We start from the raw sequence: 26,007 nt of genomic DNA, 5'->3' as shown, positions 1-26,007 counted from the left end.
GTGAGCGCTTCTGGTCCCCAGCAGAAAGCTGGCACTCCATCCATCCTGCACTCTAACAGACAATACTGTATAGTTATATATCTTCTAGAGTTCAAATGAAGTACATTAAAGCAGGGGTCAGCAACCTTTTTCAGCCATGGGTCGGTCCACCAACCCTCAGACCATGTGGTGGGCTGGACTATATTGGGGGGGGGGATGAACGAATTCCTATGCCCCACAAATAACCCAGAGATGCATTTTAAATAAAAGCACACATTATACTCATGTAAAAACACGCTGATTCCCGGACCATCCATAGGCCGGATTTAGAAGGCGATTGGGCTGGACCCAGTCCCCGGGCCTTACTTTGCCTACCCATGCATTAAAGAGCTGAATCTTGACAATGAAATTTCGTCTTCAGAATAGCCAGTATTCAGCAAACGTAAGCAAAGAATTAATGATTTCTAGTAATGGATTACATTGACTGCAGATGAGTAAAGACTGTAATCTCCAACTGTTTCCAGACGTGGGATTAATTCTTAACACCAGCATGTGACAGGGATATTTTACTATTTTGTTGTGTTGAATTATTTCTCTCCATCTTACTTCTTTTTAAATGAGAAAGAGCTGATCTAGATGTTTGTTAATCTTCCACCCAGCCAAACTGTAGTGATTTGCTTCCATCACATTCTGCACAATGGTGCAGAAGCAAAAAATATGGTGTTGCTTTCTTATGTAATGAATTTCTTCGTTCCTAGCAGCCGCCACCCTTGATTTGGACCATGGCCATGAAAACCCACTATGTCACTACATCATATGGTGTTTGCACACACATTATGACAGAGAGTTGGAAACTCATTATGAATAGGCAGCTGGGGTGTTTGCCAACTCATAAACACCACCGTAATCAAAAATAAAACTATGATGATACCACTGTTGTGAACCAATTGTGGGTCATTGTTCGCCATTTGAAGACCAGTGACATTGGAGCATTTTCTGAAACCCCATCCTTAATAATAATTGTTAATAATAGTCATTGTTGTTAATGATCATATAATGAATTCAAATAATCTGCAGGGATTGCGCCCTCACCACCAACTGTGCATTTCAATGTATTCACAACTAGGATGTATAATTGCACTGTGGTTAATGCTCCATCCTCTACTTCTCTGCTCAGTGTATACAAAAATAAATAATAAAAAGTCAAGGTGGTAGCCAGTGGGAAACTGTTGCCCAGAATCGGTTATACAAAGCTATTAAGTTGTTGGTGTGCATTTGTTCATTGCTTCATTAATGAATGTTTTTAGTGCAAGGCAAATAATTCTACCCCCAATATGGCTTACTTTACTGATGAGCAAACAAATTTATACTTAACAAAATAATATTTGGCAGCATATTGTAGGTTCGTGTTCAGCATTCACTTAGCAATTATACTGTAGCTAACACAGTCTATGTTAGGCAATGCATTTCTCACATAGCACAGATTGAATGTAGGTATTGTTTGCTCACAGGGTTGTAGCTGAAAACTTAATTATGCATGGATTTGCAGCAAGGTGGGAGTTATTAACTGAAAATACAGCATAGGTACCTCGGTCCAGGCTTTCCTCAGCCACCTGCAGAGTGATTGGTAAAACAAAACACAGAGGAATTTGTGGGAATGTTCAGGGAGGCAGGAGAGTATATATTGTTTATTAATATCCTTCCTAACTTGTGCTACCAAGTTCTATAACTTAGCAGAGTTTTAAACATTCCCCTTTAAAGGTACATGCCCAAAGCAGTAGATGCTGGAGGGAGCTGTGTGCACCATGCAGTCTAGCACCTCCTAAGCTAAGCTCCTGCCCTCAGGTGCAGTGGAGGATGCTGTTCTGTCATTAGAGTTGGCATAAGATTACAGCTGCCAGCCTGGGACTCAGATAGACTGGTAAAGAAAAAGCAGTGTAAATGCTTTGTATATGCGATACAACATCAGATGGCGATGTAGAGTCCCGTTTTTCTCTACCCATTTCCCCTGTTTAAATTTACAGTGCTTTAAGCTTCTAAATATAGGATTCCTGGTAATCCCCTTTACTCCTACTTAAAAAGAATAGACATGACACAATATTGTGTAAAAAGTATAAAAGAAGTTTACTGACACATTCCGTTCGCAGATGGATCCCTGAAGGCAGACTTAGGTTACAAAATATATACACATGGAAACTATCCCATAAGGAGATAGTTCCTTTGTGCTCTATTGGCTGGAAGCCAACACAGCATCTCTAGCTAAAGAGATGTCAGAGAGAGAGAGAGAGAGAGAGAGAGAGAGAGAGAGAGAGAGAGAGAGAGAGAGAGCGCTATGTCCCAGGTGCTTTTGCCACCTGGGCAGGTAAGGTCATGCCCACCTCTAGTCACATGCAGAGGAAGTTTATCCCAGCCCAGGAGGAAACAGGAAGTTTTCTACTGGCAGGTCAAACACCCCCTTTCATGTCCACTTTAGGAATGTTGTACTTGACTGCTATCTGTGTTTCACACCTCACAGAATTATAGGGATGGAACAGGATTGTGTATTTTTTGTTTCCTGAGTGATTGTTTATTTGTCTTGTGGCCTCTTAAGAAAGAGGTAGGCCAGGTGCATTTATTGGGCAGAATCCAGTAAACAAATACTTCCCCTTATTGAGTGTAGCTTCATTCTGCCACTGTGTGGTGTTTTGTTCTGTGCAGAAATGTTTTCCAGAGAAGGGGATTTGGCTGGGCTGAACAGGCAACATTTCTGTTGCAAGGAAATCGAATACCATTGCCAAACTTGGAAAATGTGGCAGCTCTATGAACTTAATAATATACAGATTCTCAGATAGGGGTTCTGTAATATGCCCGGAGATGAAGGAACAGGGGAAGGACCCATCACACACTGAGCTGTTCTTGGACAGAACCATTTGCTTAAGAATAAGTGGAGAGCAGTTGCCGTCAGAGTAAACCAGGTGCTGCCATTCTGAGGATGCATTGGTGAGTACCAGCTCCACTTCCTTTATTACATTAATGAAGATAAAGGCAAGTGGCAGGCCAGTCCTGAAAGCCGCTCTGTCTTCTCTACTTGTTCTAACCACAGTGCACGCTCTCTCTCTCTCTCTCTCAGCTTGTTCTTGCTTGGTAATTTTAAGAACGGTCCTACCATAATATAGAGAGAGGCAGATGCCCAAAGCAGTAGATGCTGGAGGGAGCTGTGTGCACCATGCAGTCTAGCACCTCCTAAGCTAAGCTCCTGCCCTCAGGTGCAGTGGAGGATGCTGTTCTGTCATTAGAGTTGGCATAAGATTACAGCTGCCAGCCTGGGACTCAGATAGACTGGTAAAGAAAAAGCAGTGTAAATGCTTTGTATATGCGATACAACATCAGATGGCGATGTAGAGTCCCGTTTTTCTCTACCCATTTCCCCTGTTTAAATTTACAGTGCTTTAAACTTAAGTACTTCTTTGCTGTGTCTAGAACAGGCAAACTCCAGCTCTCCAGATGTTTTGAGACTACAATTTCCATCATCCCTGACCACTGGTCCTTTTAGCTAGGGATGATGAGAGTTGTAGTTCCAAAACATCTGGAGGGCCCGAGTTTGCCTATGCCTGGTCTAGATCCAGCCCGGGTTAGTTTCAATATATAGAGCAGGAGGGAGGGGGCGCTCTCTCTCTTGTCTTTTGTTTTCATCAACAAAATGTCAATCCCTACATTTAGTTATGTGTGTAGCTGCAGATATTTAATTATTTAATAACAAACAGGGTAGCTAGCTTACAATCTAAAATATATACAGCAAAACACAGTAAGTAAATAAATAAAGCCAGCAATAAACAATGAATCAACAAGCTGACCAAAATTATTATAAAAACACAACTTAAACCAGCAGCAACATAATACAAGGGGCAAGATTTGATGCAAGAGGGCAAGATTGAAAGGAACGGTTTATCACATCGCTTTCCTCCCATGTTTGAACAGCCCCCAAAAAACAAACAAAAGAAAAATCAGAACACATAACACAGTTGAAGACCCCTATTTGGGCCTTCTCCTCTATGTTGTTACTGTGACAGTTGTTAAGAACCTAAGAAGAGTTTTGCTGGGTCAAACCAAGGCCTATCTAGTGCAAAATTATTTTCTCACAGAAGCTTATGGGAAGCCCTTAAACATAAGGGAAAAACAATAGCTCTCTCCTGTTGCTGCTTTCCAGTGGCTGGCACTCAGAGCATTCTGCCTGATACTAGACGTAACATAGCCTACTAGCCATTGATAACTTTATCTTCCGTGGACTTGTCTAATCGCCTTTTAAAACCATCCATGTCGGTGGTACTTTTTTTGTTCGTGCATAGTTAAAACTATTAAATCCACAATGCGAATAAATGCTTTCTTTGATCTGTCCTGAATCTTCTCAAGATTCAGGTTGAGTGTATGACTCCAGGTTCTGGAGGGAGAAAAAAATTCTCTCTACTCACTCTCTTGACACCATAACTTTAGGCGCCTCTGCCATGCCCTCTCTTACTTGCATGTTTTCTGAACTAACTAGTGCACCTGGACTGGGTGAGTAAAGCCATGCCTGACTGCTCCACAAAGTCACATCAAATTCCCTGCTTCTCCCCACTGCCTGTCCATGTATTGGGAGAAGGTCTGAAGAGGGAATCTTCCTCTACACAGGTGGGCTTACACTGTGATTTAGAAACCTGATTGCACAGAAGTGGCGAATATTTTTCAGACCAACGATCTGCCTTTTCAGGGCCCCGTGCCATCAATGGGTGTAGCCAAAGTGCTTGCAGCCAAACAGGCCATACACATAGCTGTCAACTTACAGATTTGAAAATAAGGGACCAGCAGCCTCGAAAATAAGGGATCAGCAGCCAAAATAAGGGATTTTGCTTAGCTTATACATAAATCCGGCACTGATAAAGCCATGCTGCTTTTGCTGCGACCGACAGTGTTTTGCAGGGGGTTGGACTAGATGAGAGCCAGTGTGGTGTAGTGGTTAAGAGCGGTAGTCACCTAATCTGGGGAACCGGGTTCGCGTCTCCGCTCCTCCACATGCAGCTGCTGGGTGACCTTGGGCCAGTAACACTTCTTTGAAGTCTCTCAGTCCCACTTACCTCACAGAGTGTTTGTTGTGGGGAGGGAAGGGAAAGGAGATTGTTAGCCGCTTTGAGACTCCTGAAGGGGAGTGAAAGGCGGGATATCAAATCCAAAACTCTTCTTCTTCTTCTTCCTAAGGGTCTACAACTCCGACCAAAGAAGAGTGGCAGACAAAACTGATGAACGACGTCCAGATGTCAAAGCTTACAGGCAGAATTAGAAACCAGGAAGAGGACCTCTTTAATAAAGAATGGGGAAAGTTTATAATTTATTTGAAAAGCTATTGTCAAGAGTTACATACATTGGTAGGATTGACAGAAAACTTGTAGTAAAAATTTGAACTATAGATGGACAAATGATTTATAAAAATAGAGTTATGAAAGGGATTCAGAGGGGAAAATCACTACATTAAGATGCTGCACTGGTTGGAGGGGATGCTAAGCAGCACGTCAGGGCTGCTGTCGCCCTGGCACAAGGAGTTCCATCGGCCCTTCCCCGCCCGAGAGGGAGGGAGGGAGAGAGCCCGGCATGAGGCGGTTGCGGTGTCGTGGTGGCCCTGAAGTGCCGCCCTTCTACGTCCCTCCCCATCTCCTCCTCTTCCTCCTCCCTCAGGCTGCCTCCTCAGCTGCCGCTGCCACTGCCGCCTCCAGCTTCCCCTGGCAGTGCGATGGAAGTCTTGCAAGAGAGGGGCTGCCTGCCTGCCTGCCCTCCGCCTCACAACGCGCCCCTGAGGGGGAAAAGGGAGAGACGGAGACACGGCAGCTCGTGCGCATGCTCTCTCTCACGGCGGAGGACCCCGAGCCGGGCGAGCATGAAACCCAGGAAATTTAAGGAACATCATCCATAAGGGACAGCAACGGGACACGGCGCTGGAATAAGGGAGTTTTCCGCCAAATAAGGGACGGTTGACAGCTATGGCCATACAGCGTTCTTGTTTGTGAGCACACACATTTCAGACCAACCTCCTTGCTCTTCTGCTGATCAGCAGAAGACCGGGAGCGAGAGCTTTCCTCTGCCTAGCGGCATTTCATTCTGTAGAACGGCAGCTATAGTATCTTAGTATACAGAGACAACCCAGTGGTTTCTCACCTGTCGTGAGATTGCTTTGTAAAAATAATAATAATGATTCTGTAAAGTAATCCTGGGCATGCTTTTTTGGCCTCAGCTTGGCAGGTGAGATTGTGGTCGTTGAACCTGTAATTCACATCTGGGTGTTTTGACAGCTGCATAGATCTGCATCACTTTAATATTTGGGAATTTTTGTATGTTAGCCATGTTCTGCCTCCAAGAGTGGCTATATGAGTATAGCCACAAACTTGCATTAATCAGCACCTTTGACAGGCTTCAGCGTAGTGATTTACATTTGCCTGAGTGTATGCATCCTGAAAAATTAATTGGTTGCATGGATGTTGCAGTCTGTCTTGAACATATTTTTTTTAGGCACGCAGCTGTCTCTTTGATAGCATCTTGGTACTGTAAGTGCTAGTAAAAGTAACGGGTAATAACTGATGCCATTACCAGGCAGTTAATTTGTAAAAGGCTGTGAATTAACAGTTTTTGCTATTTATGTGGCACACTAATTTTTTTTCCCCGTGAAAGAAAATCTGCACTGATGAATAATTTAAATCCCAGTTTCCCTGCAAGTCTATAATCATGAGCCCTACGGAGGCTAGAGTACATTCTGCTGTGAGTATTGTGCAAAAGATTAGTAGTTCCTTGGTGGCACGGCTGCAGTAGCAATGTGAATTGCACTTTTAATTTGTCTTCCCATCTGACAGGGCATCTAATTATACTTTCTAAAATCTGTTCTAAATTATACTTTTTAAGTCCTTAGTTGAAGGATATTTACATAAAAAAGGTAAAGATTAAATAAATTGTTTTAAGTCATATCAGCAAATCATTTAAATGAGATTGCCTTTTCTTCTGTGTTTGTAGCTGAACGCTTATTCTATTTCCAGCATGTTCAGTTCCAGTCAGTCAAACCCCGCAGCTAAAACACGTTCAGGCTCCTTTTTTTGTTTTTGTTTTTGTTTTAACAGTGCGCTTAGATAGGCTTTACGTTGTACAAGAGAGATATGCAAACTCCCTAACTTGTTGGTTATATCAGGGCTGAAAGGCATTTTATCCAGACAATCTCCTGCAAAACCCAAACATTTTGTTTCCAGAATAGCATATATTGACTTTTAATTAACAAAATTTATGTTATAAAAAAGAGCAAAACACACATTTTGAGGGAAATAGTAATAATAATAATAATAATAATAATAATAATAATAATAATAATAATATTTGCTTTCTCTTCCTCTGGAAGTGTGTCTTCCCTGCTACATTATAGAATGTAATAGCGTTAATAGTGCATCATTACCATTCCACAAAATAATACACAGTACTCAATTTTCTCTCTCTCTATTATTGTGTATGTGGCTCGGAAAGAATTCATAAAATTTATTACAGAAAAGTAGATTGAGTCTTGGGGACAAGGTGATCTTGCTGAATAATACTGCACTGCCAAAAAATGACAGAAGCAAGTAGCCGCCTTCCTTGTTGTTGAGAAAATGAAATTGTATTGTTGTAGTAGCACAAACAGGGACTACTGCCTTAGGATGCATTTGTGATTCGAAAGATTTTTTTGCCTAATTAAAGGCAAGATAGAGATAACTGCCAGTAGGCTGCTATGTAGTGTTGATTAGTATCCTGTGAACTGTGGCTTGTGGAGGGCGCTGGGGGTTGTTGTTTGGCCTCTGCTGCCCTCATAGGGAGAGCTATACTTCTCAGAGTTCCCTAGGAAGAGGAAGGAACTGTAAACCCACTTTGAGGGGTACAGCTCGGGGGTGGGGTGGGATGGGGGTGTCGTTGCAACTCCCGGCACCTTTGGTGGACTGCATTGCCCAGGATTCGGGTGTGTATGTGTGTGTGGAACCATGAATGTTTGAAATGGTACAATATTGTGTGAGTCAGGTGTGCATCTCTGAGGTGTGTATCTAGACCCTCCAAGTATCTCTTATTTTCCAGGGACAGTCCCAGATTTACAGAAGCCATCCCAGTTCCAGATCTGATCCTGCAATGTCCCACTTTTCCTTAGGACGTCCCTATTTTCATCAGAGAAATGCTGGAGGGTGTGGAGTTAATGCAACCACCAGGCAAGAAGATAAGTAACTATACAACATTTAGAAGACATCTGAAGGCAGCCCTGTATAGGGAAGTTTTTTTAAAAAAAAATATTATGTTTTTTATATATTCCGGAAGCAGCCCAGAATGACTGGGGCAACCCAGTAAGATGGGTGGGGTACAAATAATAAAATTATTATTACTATTATTATTATTACTATTATTATTTTTATTATTCTCCTGCCAACCTGGCAGTTCGAAAGCACGCCAGAAAGTGCAAGTATATAAATAGGTACCGCTCCAGCGGGAAGGTAAACGGTGTTTCCATGCACTGCTCTGGTTTTGGTGTTCTGTTGCGCCTGAAGCGGCTTAGTCATGCTGGCCACATGACCCAGAAAAACTGTCTGTGGACAAACGCCAGCTCTCTTGGCCTGTAAAGCGAGATGAGCGCCGCAACCCCAGAGTTGTCTGCAACTAGACTTAACTGTCAGGGGTCCTTTACCTTATTAGTATTAGTATTGTGTTGAAGTAGAACTGTCCCTCATATAAATATGCAATACTCCCCCACCCTGCCTGTGCTGGCTCCAAAATCCTGAGGTGGCGGCAGTGGTGACTTAGGCAGAGCACCTTTATGGGTCTGAGACCCACAGAGATGAGAGATGCAAACTGAAAATTATTGTGCCTGATCTGATCAAAGTGGAAATGCTAGCACTTTTAGGGGAGTGGACCCTCTGCTCGTCTTGGGTCTGTAGCAAATGGTCAACCTTGCTACCCTCTGGCACTATATCCCTGCATTCTTTGTGTCATCCAGGGACAAAATGGTCCATAGCACTTGTAAAGCTTAACTACTTAGTTTGGACTGAAGTTTTATGTGTGCGTGTCTCACCCACCACCACCATGTGCATTGACTGGCAAAGTGTTTTGCACTGGGAATCAAGTGAAACTCTACAACTGTTGCACTGAAGTTTTTTAATAATAATAATAATAATAATAATAATAATAATAATAATAAGCTCGATGAACTGTTGATGCAGAGTGCATAATGCAGAAGACGCATCTGATTAGTTTCAGATGAATGCATGATCACTGTCATGTTGGGAAAAACTGTTCATCTGAGTTGACTCCTCACATGCACTCACATCCATGGGCATGGCTCTTAGGCCTTGAGAATCGCTTCTGACACGCAGGGCAGGTAGTCAAATGCTCAGTACTAGGAATGGAGGAGTAATCTGGGGAGTTGGAATTCCAGAGTGGATTCACCTGTTCCTCATCTCCCTGTGTGGATGGATTAGATCAGGGGTCGGCAAGGTTTACCTCGCCTGGGCCAGTTCACTGCAGCGGAGATCCCTCCGTGGGCCGGAGCGTGCGCGCACATGAGTGCGTGCAGCCGTGATTTCTGGTGTCTGTGTCTGCGCAGACACGATTTTCGGCATCTGAGCATGCACAGACACCATTTCCAGCACCGCGGAAGCGAGTCCCCATGCTGCGCTATGCTAAGTGGGCGGCTTGGTTCGGGGGTAGCTCGTGGGTTGGTTAAACGACCCTCGTGGGCTGCTTGTGGCCCACAGGCATTAGGTTGCTTACCCCTGGGTTAGATGTAGATCAGCTTTGATGTAGATCAGCTTTGAAATCTTCAATCGTGACAGATTCTGAGACGGTTCAAAGGCAGACTTCCTTTCCTTCCTAGATCGCAGCCATTCCATGCCAAAAAAAAAAGAAAAAAAAAGCATGCAAGGTGTAAAAGAGGATGAACTCCCAGGACTTGAAGCTACATCACAAGCAGTTCCTTACCCAGTGACCAGCCCCTAGCCCTCACACCCAATCATATATGCCAGAATCACAGGGGCTGCAGTAGAATCCTAACCCCGTGCAGCAGCTTGGTTATTCATTCAGTTTATATCCAGCCCTTCTTCTCAAAGAAGCCCAGGACAGCAATTCTATCATATATGCAGGAGGTTACAGATTCATAACAGCACACTATAAAAGATCAGAAGGGGCTCCTACAAACAGGCTTCTGTATGGGCCAATTAGCCCTTTAGGTCCATGCTTCCCTCTCTATATTGCTGTCTCCATCCCCTCTCCCAATGCTGGATACACAGTAATTGTTTGTGTGAGAGAAGAGTGACTGGTGCTAGCCTTCCAGGTGCACCAACAGTCTTCCCCTGGCATAACTGGAGAGTTGTGCTGGGGCGTTGTGCGTATCTAGCATGGAAGTGTTGAATTGTGCGTTGTGCCAACGTAGTGGAATTTCATATCCTATGGCTTCTCAACTAGCATAGATTGGACCTTAACAGACTGGTGACTAAGTTTCTTAGTTCTTAGATAATATTGATATTTTGAATTATTACTATTATTTAATTGAACTTCCTGTTGGTAGTTATATCAGATAAACATGCAGTTGTTTTGAACACTAAGAACATTTATAGGGATGGCATATTGGAAGTACTGCTTAAAAAACCAAAAACAACAAAAACCCCTATACTTGGATTTTCTTGGCACACTTTCTTGAGCAACTATTTGTGGGTGATAGCTTTCAAACTGTGCTTCCCCACCCCTGCAATGGTATTAAAAATTAAACATAACTCTCTTGGTGTATAAAATTTTGCTCTGCCTTGATTGATCTCTTAAATCTGCATGCTTGCTTTGAGCATTGCTGGTCCATTTTTTATTCATCAAAGTGTAACACAATTTGTAAAAATAGGAGAAATTTCCATACAATTTAGCAGGCTTCCTTTGAAAAGGAAATGGCTATAATTTTTGACAGTGGTTAGAGGTGATCTTTCGCAGCTTAACATGCTTTGGATAAAAGAGACCTGTTACTCTAAGAACTATACAGCTATATAACCACTCTGAAACGTTTCACATGGAAGCAAACCTTGGTTTGTCTCTCACTCAGTGTATATTTAACAAGGAGCCTCAGTCAATCCTCTCTCTGCTGCCCTGACCACATAATGTGCAGCGTAGAAACTTGCATTGATAAGGAGACCTATGTAATATATGTGTTAGCAACAAATGTTCATAAATTTATAATTGAAAATTCATATTTCAAAGTTCTTAAAGGGATGTATATATATAAAAAATAAAGGATGAAGTGGCTTTATGGAAGTTCCTTATGCATAAAGTATGTTGTCAGGGTTCAGCTCTGCTCAGACCTTGAAGCGGAGGTCTCCTCAGATGAGCAGTAGGAGAAGCAGGACCCTCTAGCAAATGTCCAAACTGTCAAGAAGTCCGAGAAAACATCAGATCTGGACATCCATGCCCCAGAACTGGAAGGCCCCTTGCCAGCAGCCTGGGTTCCATTATATTCCCATTGGACCACAGGAACAGAGGAGCTGGCGAACAAGGAAGACATTTAAGAGCTGCCGCCGAAGTGCCTGGCTAGCTGCGTTTGAGATACTCCCAAGGGGTGGGAAGTACATGGAAACCCATGCTTGAATCAGTGTCTGACCTGGGGGAAATGGACAGATGCAATTCTACAAAAAACAAACAAACAAACAAAAACTTTTCACAAAAGAACTACCGTCTTTTTCACCCTATAGGACGCACTTTTTCCCCTCCAAAAATGAAGGGGAAATGTGTGTGCGTCCTATGGGGCGAATGCAGGCTTTCGCTGAAGCCTGGAGAGGGAGAGGGGTCGGTGCGCACCGACCCCTCTCGCTCTCCAGGCTTCAGGAGAGCCCCACCGCCAGCCCCGCAAGCTCGGGGGACAGCGGGGAGGCGCAGCGCGCCATCCCGCTGTCTCCCGACGTGGTTTGGAGGCTGGTGGCGAAGAGAAGCGTGCTTCTCCCCGCCTCCAGCCCCGCAAGCTCGGGGGACAGCGGGGAGGTGCAGCGCGCCCAGGCTTAGCTTTGCGCAGCTCTCCGCAAGCCGTGGGAGCCCGGCGCTGGGCTCCCATGGCTTGCGGAGAGCTGCGTGTTCTGGGGGCTGGGGTCGGGGGAAGCTTGGGCTTCCCCTGCCCCAGCCCCGCGCCTGGGGGGAAATAATTTTTCCCCCTTTATTTCCCCCCCCCCAAAAAAATTAGGTGCGTCCTATGGGCCGGTGCGTCCTATAGGGTGAAAAATACGGTACATCCTGCATTCAATTGCAAAAAAATAAAGTTTTGTTGGGTTTTTTTGCACCGCAACATGGGATGGAGTTCTTTGATAAACTCTTAAACTTCCAACCATATTAGCAGCAAGTGAATCGGAATCAACGCTTATTTCAGAAAGGTCTCTTTTCAATCTTGTTGCAAGGTGCAGCAGTGCCAGCTTTTGATCAATGTATTCCAGAGGTGTGAAAATGCTCTGGGAGATACCATGGTTGTGGCTTTTTAAAAACATCACAGTAGTTGGTTAAGCTCTCCACTATTACTGTTTCATTGCAAATAGACTTTAGCATTTCTAAATGTGGGGGGTGTGGGGAGATAACATACCGCTAGTCACTTTGAATGGCAACACAGCTTTTAATGGGTAAGAGAAGGTATTAAATCCTTTTCTCATATTCTGTAATTGCTACCTTTGTATAAGAATTCTCAGGTGCAAAGTACTGTGGAGGTTGAGGTAATGACTTGTGCTACCAATGTATTGGCTGTTCAGAACAAAGTTTGATAATTCAAATAAGAAACTGTATAAAATCTTCTTGACTACCACTATTTCAATTCTTCCTAAGTCTGGTTCAGCTTTTGTTTATAATATAGCAATCAATATTTTAGCCCATGGCAAGCACTAATATAGTTGCATGAAAAGTTGGCATATATCAGAATTTGCTAGGTTCCAAGATCAATAGAATACAGAGTTTTACATCGCATACAATACCAGTGCTAGCAACTCATGAAACTGTAGCTTTTTTTTTTTTGAGCTATTACTTCATGAAAAATCACATTTATTTTTTACTGTACCTTCTGTTAATGTAGCATTGGGCGTAAAATAGCACATATTACCTGAAACAATACAGTATTTGAATCATTCATAGTATAGTTACAATGGACCCTAGAGTTGGCACTGAACTCTGGAATTACCTATTCCAACCACTGGATTAAAGAGTGTGGATCATTTCCCCCCCGCCAAGACCTATTTCAAAATTAGTATGAAATGCCCCACCTATTTAATGGCCCACAAGAGAGACCTGACTTCCCTTTACATACACAGGCATGCTTCACGTGACACAGTAAATTGAATTATGGATTACTGGGAATGTGCTGGCTCTCAGAGCCGAGAACAAACCTTGGCTAAGCTCCTTTACAAAGAAGAGTGAGAATAACCATGATACCCAATTAAGTCATGCGCAGGGTATCCCAATTTAAATTAATTGATATAAATCAATTTATTTCTGTGGGTCTACTCCTGAGTATGATTTAATTGGCTATCACTTTCATGCAGGTTACTAATCTAATCTAGGGTTTTTTTCAGACTGATTGCAAAAAAGTTGAATCTGTGACAAAATGTTTGTACATGAAGTGTTTCTGTTCAGGGTTCCAGTGATCCAGCCAACCATGTCCTTTTCCAGGATATTCCATTTCCTGCAATTTTCTGTTTTGCCCCCATCAGGCAGTTAGCATTTTGTGGCCACTGTACGTTTGTTAAAGAAATGTATAGTTCCACAATTCTTTGGTTTTCTAAATACAGTAACACCTTTCCTTACAAACAAAAAACTCCAAGGCAATACTATATCAATTGCAAAAGCACGATACCCTTCCAGTGCATTCATATCAAACATTACTGTAAGTCTAAAAATGGAATTGCCATTGAAACCGAGACTGCAATAAGTGAAAATATTAGTGGCGTGTCTACACAAATAGTAATCCAAGAACTAGTATTCTTTCCCCTTTTTTAAAATATATAATTTTTATTAAATTTTCTATTTTACAATTTAGAATACTCATTTGAACATCCTTAAAATATCAGTGACTTCCTTTCTTCTCTTTCCATGGTTCATTTTGCATATCACAAATCCCTGCATATTTTACAAAAACTAAACCATTCAGTACAGTGGTACTTCTAGTTGCAGACATGATCCATTCCGGGGTGCCGGTCGCACCCTGAAAAGTCTGCAACCAGTGTGACGCTTCTGCACAAGCGCAGAGCACAATAGAGCGCTTATGCGTATGCGCGAAGCGTGCAGAACACTTCTGTGCACGCATGTGTGGCAAAACGCACGTGTGGCAAAAAAGTATACACTTCTGGGTTTGCCGCGTTCGCAAGCCAAAAAAACGCAACATGAACCTAACGCAGCATGAGGTATGACTGTATAGTGGTACCTCGGCTTAAGTACTTAATTTGTTCCAGAGGTCCGTTCTTAACCTGAAACTGTACTTAACCTGAAGCACCACTTTAGCTAATGGAGCCTCCCGCTGCTGCCGCGCCGCTGGAGCACGATTTCTGTTCTCATCCTGAAGCAAAGTTCTTAACCTGAGGTAATATTTCTGGGTTAGCAGAGTCTGTAACCTGAAGCGTATGTAACCTGAAGCGTATGTAACCCGAGGTACCACTGTATTCCATTATTACATCCATCAAAACTTATTTACCTTATTTACACTGTTGAATTTATCTTAATGCTGCCAACGTTTTCAAGTGTACACAATTTCCCCCCCATTTGTTCAATAAACATTTTCCATTCTTCTCTAAACATGTGTTCTTCTTGTTCTCTTATTCCATATGTTAAGTCTGCAAGCTGCACATATTCTGTCAGTTTAAGTTGCCATTCTTCTTTAGTTGGGACGAGCGAGGTCCCAACTAAAGTAGTATTCTTTTCCCCTCAGTGTGATTACTTACCCATATATCTCTGAAGAAAGGTGCATGGAATTACATGTCTGAAGCATATATTTCCTAAAATTGGAAAGCAAATAATGTTGATGAAACAGCTCCCGTACAGTGAAATGGGAGAAATGTTTGCACTAATGTAGCTGAGATTTTTTGGTGGCCCATTGATTTATTTATTACTGCTTCCATGTGATTTTTACAAGCTTGACATGAAAATGGACCACTTTAAAAAGTATTATATCTATTCTATGCAATCATCTGGCAAACAGAACATCATTTTTTCCCGCTTGGCAACCAGTATTGCATGATTTTGCCAAATTATTTCAGCTATACTATCTTGTTCTCCAACACATCCTGCAATGGGATATATGCCATCACATTCTACAATAGTCCTGTGTTCACACAAGACAGGGACAAAGTCTCCTGTGTTTATGCAAGAGAATGAACAGAACAAACCTGACCTAAGAATGGCAGCATTCAGAAGCAGTGGGAGAACATTTCAGTCTCCCAGGATGCTACTGCCTACAAAGTTGTTACACTTCAATAAAAAGACATTATAGGGAGACTTCAGTGTGAAGCTGCAATTCACAATTCATTAGCGAATTCTTTTGAATACAGACTCAGTGGGTGGGTGGTTCCTACTAGCGAGAATAGTTGTCCCTTTTTACGTGATAAATCAGCATAGCAAGAAAGGTGGTAGTAAGAAAAATAAGAGAGAGATTCAATGGCAAAGAAAATAACACGGATAAGCAAGCAAACAGATCTGAATGTATGATTCCAGTTAATTCACTTGAGGACATATTCACAGGACAAACTGACTTCCTCAGTGAGTTGCAGATAAAAACTGAACGGTTCAACACAAAGTTGGAAATGTTCTGTGTTCAATTCTCATTTTCTACACATTCTGTGATCCTGTGAAAGTGTTTCGAGAAGAGCTCGTGAATACATACTGTACTGTTAATTTGATTGGGCTCTAGCCTACAAATGTTTATGCCACAAGTCTCCTGAGTTTCTGATATGGCTGCCTCTCTGGAGTTAATAATATTATGTTTTTCCTTCTTCCCCCATTACATTAACATTCTGCTTGGTAAATTGAAATCTTAGTATTGCTTTTTGGAAACCATGTGTTTCATTCTCGTCTATTGCTTATCTGCATAAATATCTTGGCAATTATAACTTTAAGGTGCTTTGTTGTAAAGCATATTAACTAATTAGAATTCTCATTGAAATGCGCTATGATGCCTTGTATATATGTAAAATGGATACTGCTCTGTATTTTTAAGACAGCTGTAAAGCATTCAGTTGAGCTCACACGCTGCCAAATTACAATTCTTACAGAAAATAAAATAGTTGGCTTAGAGCCCAGACTTTGCCAATTAATTGTATTAAATGAAAAACTGAAAAATAATTCTTGCTAATCCTCATACAGCAGGTACTTGACACAGTCCACATTGTTTGAAACAAAGCAGTACAGAGTCTCCAGTAGCCTTGTGCCTAGTGTCAGAAATCTTAAATTATATGAAACTCACACAATCCAGTTAAAGTAACTTGCAAATTATATTTTTGTTGCACAGAGCATGAGTGTAAAGAGAAACACAACGCTTATTTCAAATGGTTGCTCTTTCATAACCTCTTCAAACATTAGACTGTAAAGATTGGGGTACTCTCCAGAAATAAACATTCTGATGTCTTAAAGAAGCGCAACTTATCAATTTACAGTGTATCCAAGGAGCTCCAAGACAACGTAATTCGGGCAATATGTTTGCCCTAGGGTTCCTGAACCATATGCCAATTATCCTGTCTTTACTCTATTCCTATAATTGTGCAGTTTTGTTATAGCAGTTTACGTTTCTTTTGTATGGTTGTTGAAGTGTTTTCAAGCGCTCTGAGTTTTCAGTTATAATTATGGTTTTACATGTAGGGGGTAGGATAGATGTACAGTCGTACCTTGGCTCCTGGATGCCTTGAGAGTCAAACGTTTCGGTTCCCAAACGATCGAAAACCGGAAGTGAGTGTTCCGGTTTTCGAAACGTTCTTTTGGAAGCTGAGCATCCAATGGGGCTTCCACGGCTTCCTGCAGCCAATCAGAAGCCGGGTTTTAGAAGTCAAATATTTCGGAAGTCGAATGGACTTCCGGAACGGATTCTGTTCGATTTCCGAGGTACGACTGTACTGTAATGTCTATGGCAGATGTATCCCATGATCCAGGCCAGGGTTCCAGAATGCCCTTGCCTAGGCCTAGATTTTACTACCCCAGGACTTGCAGAGAACACCAGGGTGTATCTAACTGAGCAAGGAGAGTGCAATAAAATTAATATCTCCATTTAACTGGCATAACCTCAGACCTCAGGTTCTTATTTTGCAGAGTCCCAGGCCTCTAAAATCAACAGCCAGATTGCCAGATGCAGACACAAGTGGAATGTATGCTATAGGCCATAACAACAATAAAGGATTTTGCATGCAGACTCCCAGCTTCAGTTCTAGGAATCTTAACGAAAAAGCGAGATGAATGAAGAAAATTTAATCAACCATTTGCGAAAGCTTTATGGAAGCAAATGCTATAGCAATGATGAATGAGTGGAAAGACAGAGACCTCTTCAACCTTCAACCTCTTAAGCACAGATATTGAGAGAGAATTTGAAGTGACAAAAGTACTGTACGAGATTGTACATGACTTGGAGTGTTAAGCTCTCAGATACTTAGCTATTATTATACAAGGGGGGAAATCCTTGATTGACTTGATTATTGAATTGTTGAAGGTTTTTAGTATTTTGTAAAACTATGTACATACAGTGCTTTTCCCCTAGAAAAATAGGTGCTGGTATTCACCATGAAGTTGTTACAGTAAGTGTCACACTTTTTAACAACAACAAAAAGAGGTGCCGGTACTGCATACCCTTGATTACCCCGGGGTGGGGGCGGGAAGCACTGTGCACATCTGTTTGAAAAATTAAATGTTGAGTAAGTGGTCACAGGATTTAAATCCTCTAAACTGGATATTACGTTCAGTAAAAGTAACTCAACAACAACAACAACAACAAAAGACTCCTCCGCTTTTGTGTGTGTGTGTGTGTGTGTACGTACACACACACACACACACACACACACACACACACACAGTGTTACCTCAGGTTAAGTACTTAATTCGTTCTGGAGGTCTGTTCTTAACCTGAAACTGTTCTTAACCTGAAGCACCACTTTAGCTAATGCGGCCTCCTGCTGCTGCCGCGCCGCTGGAGCACAATTTCTGTTCTCATCCTGAAGCAAAGTTCTTAACCTGAGGTAATATTTCTGGGTTAGCAGAGTCTGTAACCTGAAGCGTAAGTTACCCGAGATAGCACTGTATATATTTAGGCCTTTTTACATCTAGAATGGATAAACATGAGTTTCCACAACCTGCTGAAATGATAACAGAAGAATAAATAAATGGATTGCAATCTGTTGAGCTGTAGTCATATAAGGAAATGCAGCTTCATTTGAAGCTTTTAAAATAGAGCTTTTCCAACCTGTTTCCCTCCAGGTGTTTTGGTCTACAACTCCAGGCTGTGTTGAACTGAAGAGCAGGGCACTTCTCCAACAGCAGGAGTGGATATGCCTCAAAACTCCGCAGTTACTTCTCAAAGCCCTACGGCTTTCACTACATTTTGTTGTGTTTACATTTAACACTAAACTATTGTCTGATGCTACTTGCATGAACATGAAGGAGCCGCCATGGCCAGCATGAAGACATCTACAGAATTTAGTTCCTTTCCCCGCAAAACCTAGCTTGTCATTATATATGAATTAGAGATCTTGGTTTAAATCAAACACTGCTTATTTAAATTGTCCGCTTTATAACATGTGGTTTTAGTAGGCTTGTTTAGAAATTGACAAGAGTTTGTTTTAAATGAGGATAGCATTAAACTAAACTCTGTACAAAAGTTCTCATGGTTGTACGGAAACAGGGGAGAGAAGAGTGTAACAGCTCATGCACGTAGCTCTAAATGATGGTTTGGTGTGTGAAAACCAGGCCACTATATCCACAGTTAAATGCGACTAATTCAGTGAGTTATTTCGTGTTGCAGTTTTTTTATGGGGAACAAGATATCTCTTGGTTTTTTTTTCTTACTTTGTTTTCTCTATTGCTTTTGTTAGTAGCCTGTCTGAAAATTAACGAAGGTGAAAATTGCAATCAATTGTGTTGCAAAGGAGCTGATGTTAATCTGGGAGCATTGTTGATGAATAATGGCACAGCTTTAGAAAGGACACTATTCATTAGAACCACAGTATTTCTAAAAGGTGTTTCAAGAAAACTTACTTTGTCAGAAAAGAAAAAAATATTTTCCAAGGCATTTAGTTTTAAACATATTAACATTCATGGGTTTGTACAAAAATACGGTTTAATAAATCCAAGCCCTTATACATAATAGTATGTGCATACTATTTTCATTGAGTACATATTGTGGAATAATTAAAGTGTTCTGACATGGAGAATATTTTCCCAAGTTCTGCATATTTTGCTTATATACAGGTGATATGCATACTTTAATCTTACATGTCTTTTTTGTGTTATGTATGCCTGTTTCAGTAAAGACTGCCCTTTCACAGCCGTGATGAGTTTACACAGTTAGAATGCATTTATACAATAAGCGGTGCTTCTCTGTCATTCTTTCATGGTTGAGCTTTCCCACAAAGGTCTCACTGTGCGGTTCGATTATCCATTTAAATATGTTCAGCTTATGCTCAAGAACCAGGGGCATTTTACACAATATTTTAAAAGCCCTTCTTTGAGTATCTTTTGTGGGTACAATTGTGTTGTGTGTGTGAAATCAAAATCGAAAGCGTAAACATGCCAGTTTAGCATTTTAAATTTGGGTTCAGGCCTATTTCTGCTCACCTGTGGGATATAATTCTGAAAAAGAAGCAAAGTGAAGCCTACTCTTCATCTCTTCCACCATTTTTCAGCTGTACCTTTCCAAAGGCAGTGTAAGGTAAAGGTAAAGGGACCCCTGACCATTAGGTCCAGTCATGACCGACTCTGGGGTTGTGGCGCTCATCTGGCTTTTTTGGCCGAGGGAGCTGGCGTACAGCTTCCAGGTCATGTGGCCAGCATGACTAAGCTGCTTCTGGTGAACCAGAGCAGCGCACGGAAACGCTGTTTACCTTCCCGCCGGAGCGATACCTATTTATCTACTTGCACTTTGACGTGCTTTCGAACTGCTAGGTTGGCAGGAGCAGGGACCGAGCAATGGGAGCTCACCCCGTTGTGGGGATTTGAACCGCTGACCTTGTGATCAGCAAGTCCTAGGCTTTGTGGTTTAACCCACAGCGCCACCCGCGTCCAAAGGCAGTGTAGTGGGAGACAAAAGAAAGTTGGATGTCCCCCACTGCTGCACACCATGAGCTTTCTGCCTGCTGGAGCAACCCATTCTCTGCAGAGACTGGATAGTTTAAACCAGTTTGTTTAAATTCTGGTTTCTGGTGTGCCTCCTGTATTCACCAAGTTCTTATGATTTCTAGATTTAGACCACAAATGGAAAACCTGAAGCCTTCCATGATATATAGGCTAACTCTAGGATATTGTAGAGTCAGAAAATATTCAGAAAAGGGCAAAATGATCAAGGGGATGCAGCGATGAGGAAAGGCTGCAGATTTGGGGACTTTTTAGTTTGGAGGAAAGGTGAACAAGAGGTGAACGTTTTGGAAGTTTATAAAGGGCTCATCCACATTTACCTTTTGCCCTGCACTTTCTAGGCACAGCCCTGTGCTTTAAAGCACCGTGTCCAAGCCTTTTATTTTTATTTTATTGCTTTGGTGCTTCCCTTGTGAAAAGCTGCTCTTTAATGGTGAATTGGAACAAATGGCAATTTGGGTTTTTAGCAGATTGCCAATTCGGCCGTAAAGAGCAGTGATTTTGCGGGAAATGTGCTGCCCCCCCTTAAAAAAGGAGCACTTGGACACAGTGCTCCCTTTAAAGTGTGTAGAAACACAGCACAAAAGGAAGTCTGGGTGAGCCAAAAATTATGCAAGGCATGAATAAAGTAGATAAAGACCATTTTCGTCTCTCCCCCCCCTCTCATAAGTCTAGAACTTGCAGACATTCAGTGACCCTGAATGCTGGAGGAATCAGGACAGATAAAAGGAAGTAGTTCTTCACACAGTGCATAGTGAAACTATGGAACTCACTGTCACAGGAAGCAGTGATGGCCACCAACTTGGATGGCTTAAAAAGAAGATTGGACAAATTCATGGAGGAGAGGGCTCTCATTAGCTGCTAGCCACGATGGCCGTGCTCTGCCTCAAATGCTTCTGAACACCAGTTGCTGCAAACTGCAGGAAGGACACTACTGTTGTGCTCAGTTACTGTGCTTCTCATAAGGGGCATCTGGTTGGCCACTGTGAGAACAGGACTAGGTGGGGCACTGGATTTCATTATGTTCTTATGCGCTCCATAAAAACATCATCTTCTTGGTGGACATTGAGAAATGGTTGGTGTTGTGCCTTGTCTACAGTTTTGCAGCAAAAATATGTGAGTTGCTGGGGTTTTGTTTCCCATTTTTTTCCTGTATGAGTCTACTGCCTTTGCTGCTATTTTGAGATGACGTTATAGCTGTGATTCAGTAGCATATTATCACTGCTGTTTAGTGGCAGAAAGCTTTCTGTCTTTGCACCTATAATTTAACATTCCCTAGATTTGTCAGCCTATAATACAGCAGCGTAAGATGTTGATAGCAGTCAGACTTTCAACTGATACTTTCAAGCATTTTTGCTATGGATGTTGTTCGCAACTCATGTGAAAGACTGGTTGTGTATAATGGAAACTTAGACGAGGAAGGGAGGAATCAAAGTTCATCAGGTACAACAGACAAAGTCCCTTCGTTGCGTATACTGTATTTACGCGAATCTAATGCACCATGTGCACCTCAGTTTTCAAAACCTTGAAGCCAATAAAGTATTTGCTGGTGCATGTAAATGTGCCATCATATCTAATGTGCACCCTAATTTGGCAAAAAAGAGTGTGCATTACATTCAAGTAAGTACAGTACTCAGGTGAAGCTATCAAGTGGTAAACTTTGCTGCCTGAAAATGGCGCTCTCAGTTGACTGCGTGACTTAAACACATGATTGCAGAGACACACTTAGGCTTCGTTTTGGCTAGCCATGAGAGGAGTGCTACTCTGATCCGTTGAGTGGATCTCATGGGTCTCTCAAAGAGATTCCCACTCAACTGATCATTGCAGCTTCTCCCCCCAGCCTCTCAGCTGTTAGTTTCCATTGCACAACGCAAATGAGGAAAGGATACCGTGATTCATTTTTACACCTTCGTTGCTTTTCTGTAACATTTGTACCAGCCCTCATGTTAACGCTTGTTAGAAAGAATACTATTAATAATTAGGCGGTTCTTGGAAAAGTCATCAGGTCGACATGGTAAGAACATTTTCTCAATTTGCAGCCCTCCCCCTCTGCATGTCTATTCAGAATCCAGAGCCACTGCTTATTAAGTAGCATGTGTAATTAGGATTACAGAATAAACTAAAAGTAGGATGGTAGCGTTTGGGTTTTTCTGCTTATTGCTGTAGCACACAACTACGGATTTTGGGAAGCATCCTGGGAAGCCAGGTATGGTATGTTTGCATAATTAATACAGGAAGCCATCCATGTGGCTTAAAGTCCATCATGTTTTTACTCTGAGAGGTGGTGGTCATGTGGACTGGAAGGGGCAGACATTCCCTGCCTGTTTCTCTGTGCTCTGTTTCTGTGCTCTATAGCCACGGAATCAACCCTGTGTAACTAGCTATCTTGGTGTGCTGTTTCAAGTTGTGTGAGGTGTTCTCGCAAAGTACTGTATATCATAGACGGTATCATTGATGGTCTGTGATACACTTTGTGGGCATCTTTTGTGCCAACTTCTAAATGCCTGCTGGAAACTTTTCTTTTCTGCCAGTCCTATGCCAGTCCTTCCACAATGGTTTAATGATATTTGTTTTTAACTTGTTTTATGCTTTGCTTGCATGTTTTTTTTTTTACATTTTTATTGCTGTAAACTGGTTTGAACTATTTTTACACTGTAGCAGTATATAAACGCTTCTTTTTATAAATAAATAAGAAACAGAATACATTTTAGATAATGTTATATATATAAAGTTGTGTGGGTTTTTTTTTAAGGTGGTAGGATTTTCGTTGCCTGTGATTAATATGTTTTATTTCTTCACTTCTTTGCCTTCTTTGGGTGTAGGAGAAGAGGCTGTGATAAGGTATTAAGAGGCAGTGATAAGCTTTCCCCCTCCTAGAAAGGCTTTCCGTTGATATTGTGTTGGCATAGTTGTGAAGCTCTCAATGCCTTATTTGAGCCGTACCTTGATTAGCATCGAGGTGAAAGTCGCTCCCCTTGCTCTTTAGAAATTATTGCTACTATGCAGCCTAACACGAGTAGAGCCATTATTGTGGTATTTACCTATTGGGCTAAAAGACTAGCTTAAGCAAATGACATGTATTTGATCTGACTAACTTCCTGCCTTCCATGCTGGGTGATTGATATAGAAATGCCTGCCAGGTGTCTTAAGCTGAAATCTTAGGCACATTTAACTGGGATGAAGTCTGACTGAATTTCAATGGTGTTTATTTCTCAGTAGATGCAAATGGGACTGCGCTGTACAAAATGTATTTAACTACTTCTATAAAATTGGGGAAAACATGAATTATACTTACTGAACATTTTTCATTTTGTGTATTTTATTTTTTTCCTCCTAGGATGAATAAAAGATACTTACAGAAAGCCACAAAAGGAAAACTGCTAATAATAATATTTGTTGTAACACTGTGGGGCAGAATAGCATCTGGGGCAAACCACCACAAAGGTAAGAAATTCCACTGTATGGTACTGATGTGGCACCTATCTGTAAACTCCTTGCTTCAAGGTGATAACCGTTTAATGGTATTATTATTATTATTATTATTATTATTATTATTATTATTTAAATCATGTATTTTTCTTTGTTCATTGGCTCCTGTGGGTTGTTGTTTTTTGTCAATGTGTTGACAAATCAGTGTTAAGTAATGTTTTCTTTAAGTAATGTTGCTTTAGTTTCCTACTGTTGTGTCCTGAAATAATTTTATGTTAACCCTTTTTAATAACTTTCTTTTTTTAATCACCATAATTTTGTTTTTCTTATCTGAAGATGGTAAACTTGAAAAATTGAGCAAGCTCATAATAAAGCTGTTTCTCCCATTAAAAAATGTTCATCAAAGAGTACATAGAAATACTGTAAACGAGTTCATGAAATGAGCCTCGTAAAAAACCATCTTGAGTAACACGTGGGCTGCTGTAGCAGTCCAATTATCCATGCCAATGAACTCTGAAGAGACATTGTGTGCGTGCTGAATAGTCGTGTCTCTATTCTCAATAAGACCTCAGAGTGTTCTTCTCTGGTGTCTACAGAAATAGGGCTTCTCCCTTATTGCAGTGTACTCTTTCACTTGTCACTATAGAATTATGCTTACAGTTCTGACAGCTTTTAGCAGCTTGAAAGTAATACCCTTTTTTATTTTTACTTTTATGACTAGGAACTCTTCTCCAGGGAACAATATCCGTTGATTTATGGATTAATAGGAAACAGCTCTCTTGTTATACCTAATCAAAAACACCTTGAGATGCTAGTAATAGTTTTTGCTCTACAATACAGTCCTAAAGTTTATTTCTCATTTTGAGGCACCTGTGTACATTCTCAGGATTCAAGCTTTGAAAATTTGGCTGTGGTTTAATTAAAGTTATGGAGAATGAAAGGGGAAGGGAAGATTTGGAATTAGTAAGGATTTAGCATCCGTAAGGACCAAAATAAGAAGAAAAAAACCCCATGGAAAATCCATAATCAGATCTCACGTTTCCTCCCCTTTAAAAGCAACTCCTGAAGTGTGGGGATAAATGTGGATAAAGGTTGTAGTGCTGGGAGACATTTTATGTTTTCTTCCACCCACCCCACATCAGTTTTCCTTATCTAATTAACAGCTCTTGGAGCTACTGTTTGACCCACTGAAGAAGACATATATGGCTTCCATATCGTGTCACTGCCTTCTTCCCAGCTCAGCAGATTAGAGGTGAAACCACACCAACCAATTTGAGAGAAGGATTTGATTGCTTGCATGCATACTGTATACATGCCCTTGGTTGGTGCACTTGACTTGTTGAACACATTTCAAAAGGGTTGGCTACCATTGTAGGAAGACCTGCAAAGGAATAGGTACGTCTTCGATTTATTTGAAAAGCTGCAGTTGTGATTGAAAGTCAGAAGCCAACCCATGCACAGGTCAGTATGCATTATGTCTGCATGCCATAATGTGACTGGCTCAGCACATAGCAGCATGACTGAAAGTCAGCAATGGCTGACGAAAATCCATAGGTGCCACAGAATCAAACAAGTTGTAAGAAAAACAAGACTATGAAGAAATTATTCCCACAATCCTGCATTAAGACACAGCCAAAACTATGGATTAAAAAAACCTCTGGCTTCCAGAGGCTTCAAATACTTTCCATGGCAATGGTCAGCAACAGGCACCCAGTTGTCAGTCATGTGGGCCACTTCTTATATTAATTTTTGCTATGTGGTTAAGGAAAGCAAAAGGCCTTATTTTACTTACAAGGCAGCCACATGTTGTGATAAATACTATTATAATAGCATTGCTTCAGATACTGCTTTTCTGAACAAACCATGTTGGACTATACTGTTTTGTTAATAATGCTTGAGAACTTCACAACTGTGCTGAGCATCTACAATTTCTTAAAAGTATAAAATATATATTCTCTGTTACGGCTCTAACCGCATAATATATTATAGGGACTCACAAACTGGAGTTACAGCTGTTTTTTGGGGGGGGGGGTTGGCCATATTGTTGACTTGATAGCAGTTAATGTACATAGCTGCTATATAGCATCACAGCATCCAGCTGTCTTAACAATGCTTTTATCAACAAGGATATTTAAAGAAAATGCTCGTTTATGCTTACTAGGTGTCCTTTTCTCATTTATGCACTACAGGGGCTGGAATTGGGGTTTATAGTACTGCTGCTGTCTCTGGCCACAGACCCTGCCTCTTGGCACACTGAGCAAAAAAAAGGTCAGGGTAAACTGTGCAGTC

The 26,007-nt window shown here is 41.5% G+C and overlaps 1 protein-coding gene across 4 annotated transcripts in view; it reads left to right on the top strand.

The window, feature by feature from the left end:
* The window catches only part of TAFA2 (TAFA chemokine like family member 2), a 137,404-nt gene that overhangs the window by 64,663 nt on the left and 46,734 nt on the right, over window positions 1–26,007 (top strand). For 3 of the 4 annotated variants that reach the window (XR_014539292.1, XR_014539293.1, XM_083574767.1), the window contains exon 2: window positions 23,627–23,733. Coding sequence is in view for 2 of the 4 variants with exons in the window: in XM_083574767.1 (XP_083430893.1) it covers window positions 23,628–23,733 (106 nt within the window). In the remaining 2 variants the exon portion in view is untranslated. Of the gene's footprint in view, window positions 1–2,938; window positions 2,959–23,626; window positions 23,734–26,007 lie in introns of those variants that run through there. The other variant, XM_083574766.1, reaches the window with a different exon arrangement.

Source organism: Podarcis filfolensis, assembly GCF_964270895.1.
Source record: "Podarcis filfolensis genome assembly, chromosome: 10".
Classification (NCBI taxonomy): Eukaryota; Metazoa; Chordata; class Lepidosauria; order Squamata; family Lacertidae; genus Podarcis; species Podarcis filfolensis.
This window is presented reverse-complemented; position numbering and strand designations above follow the sequence as displayed.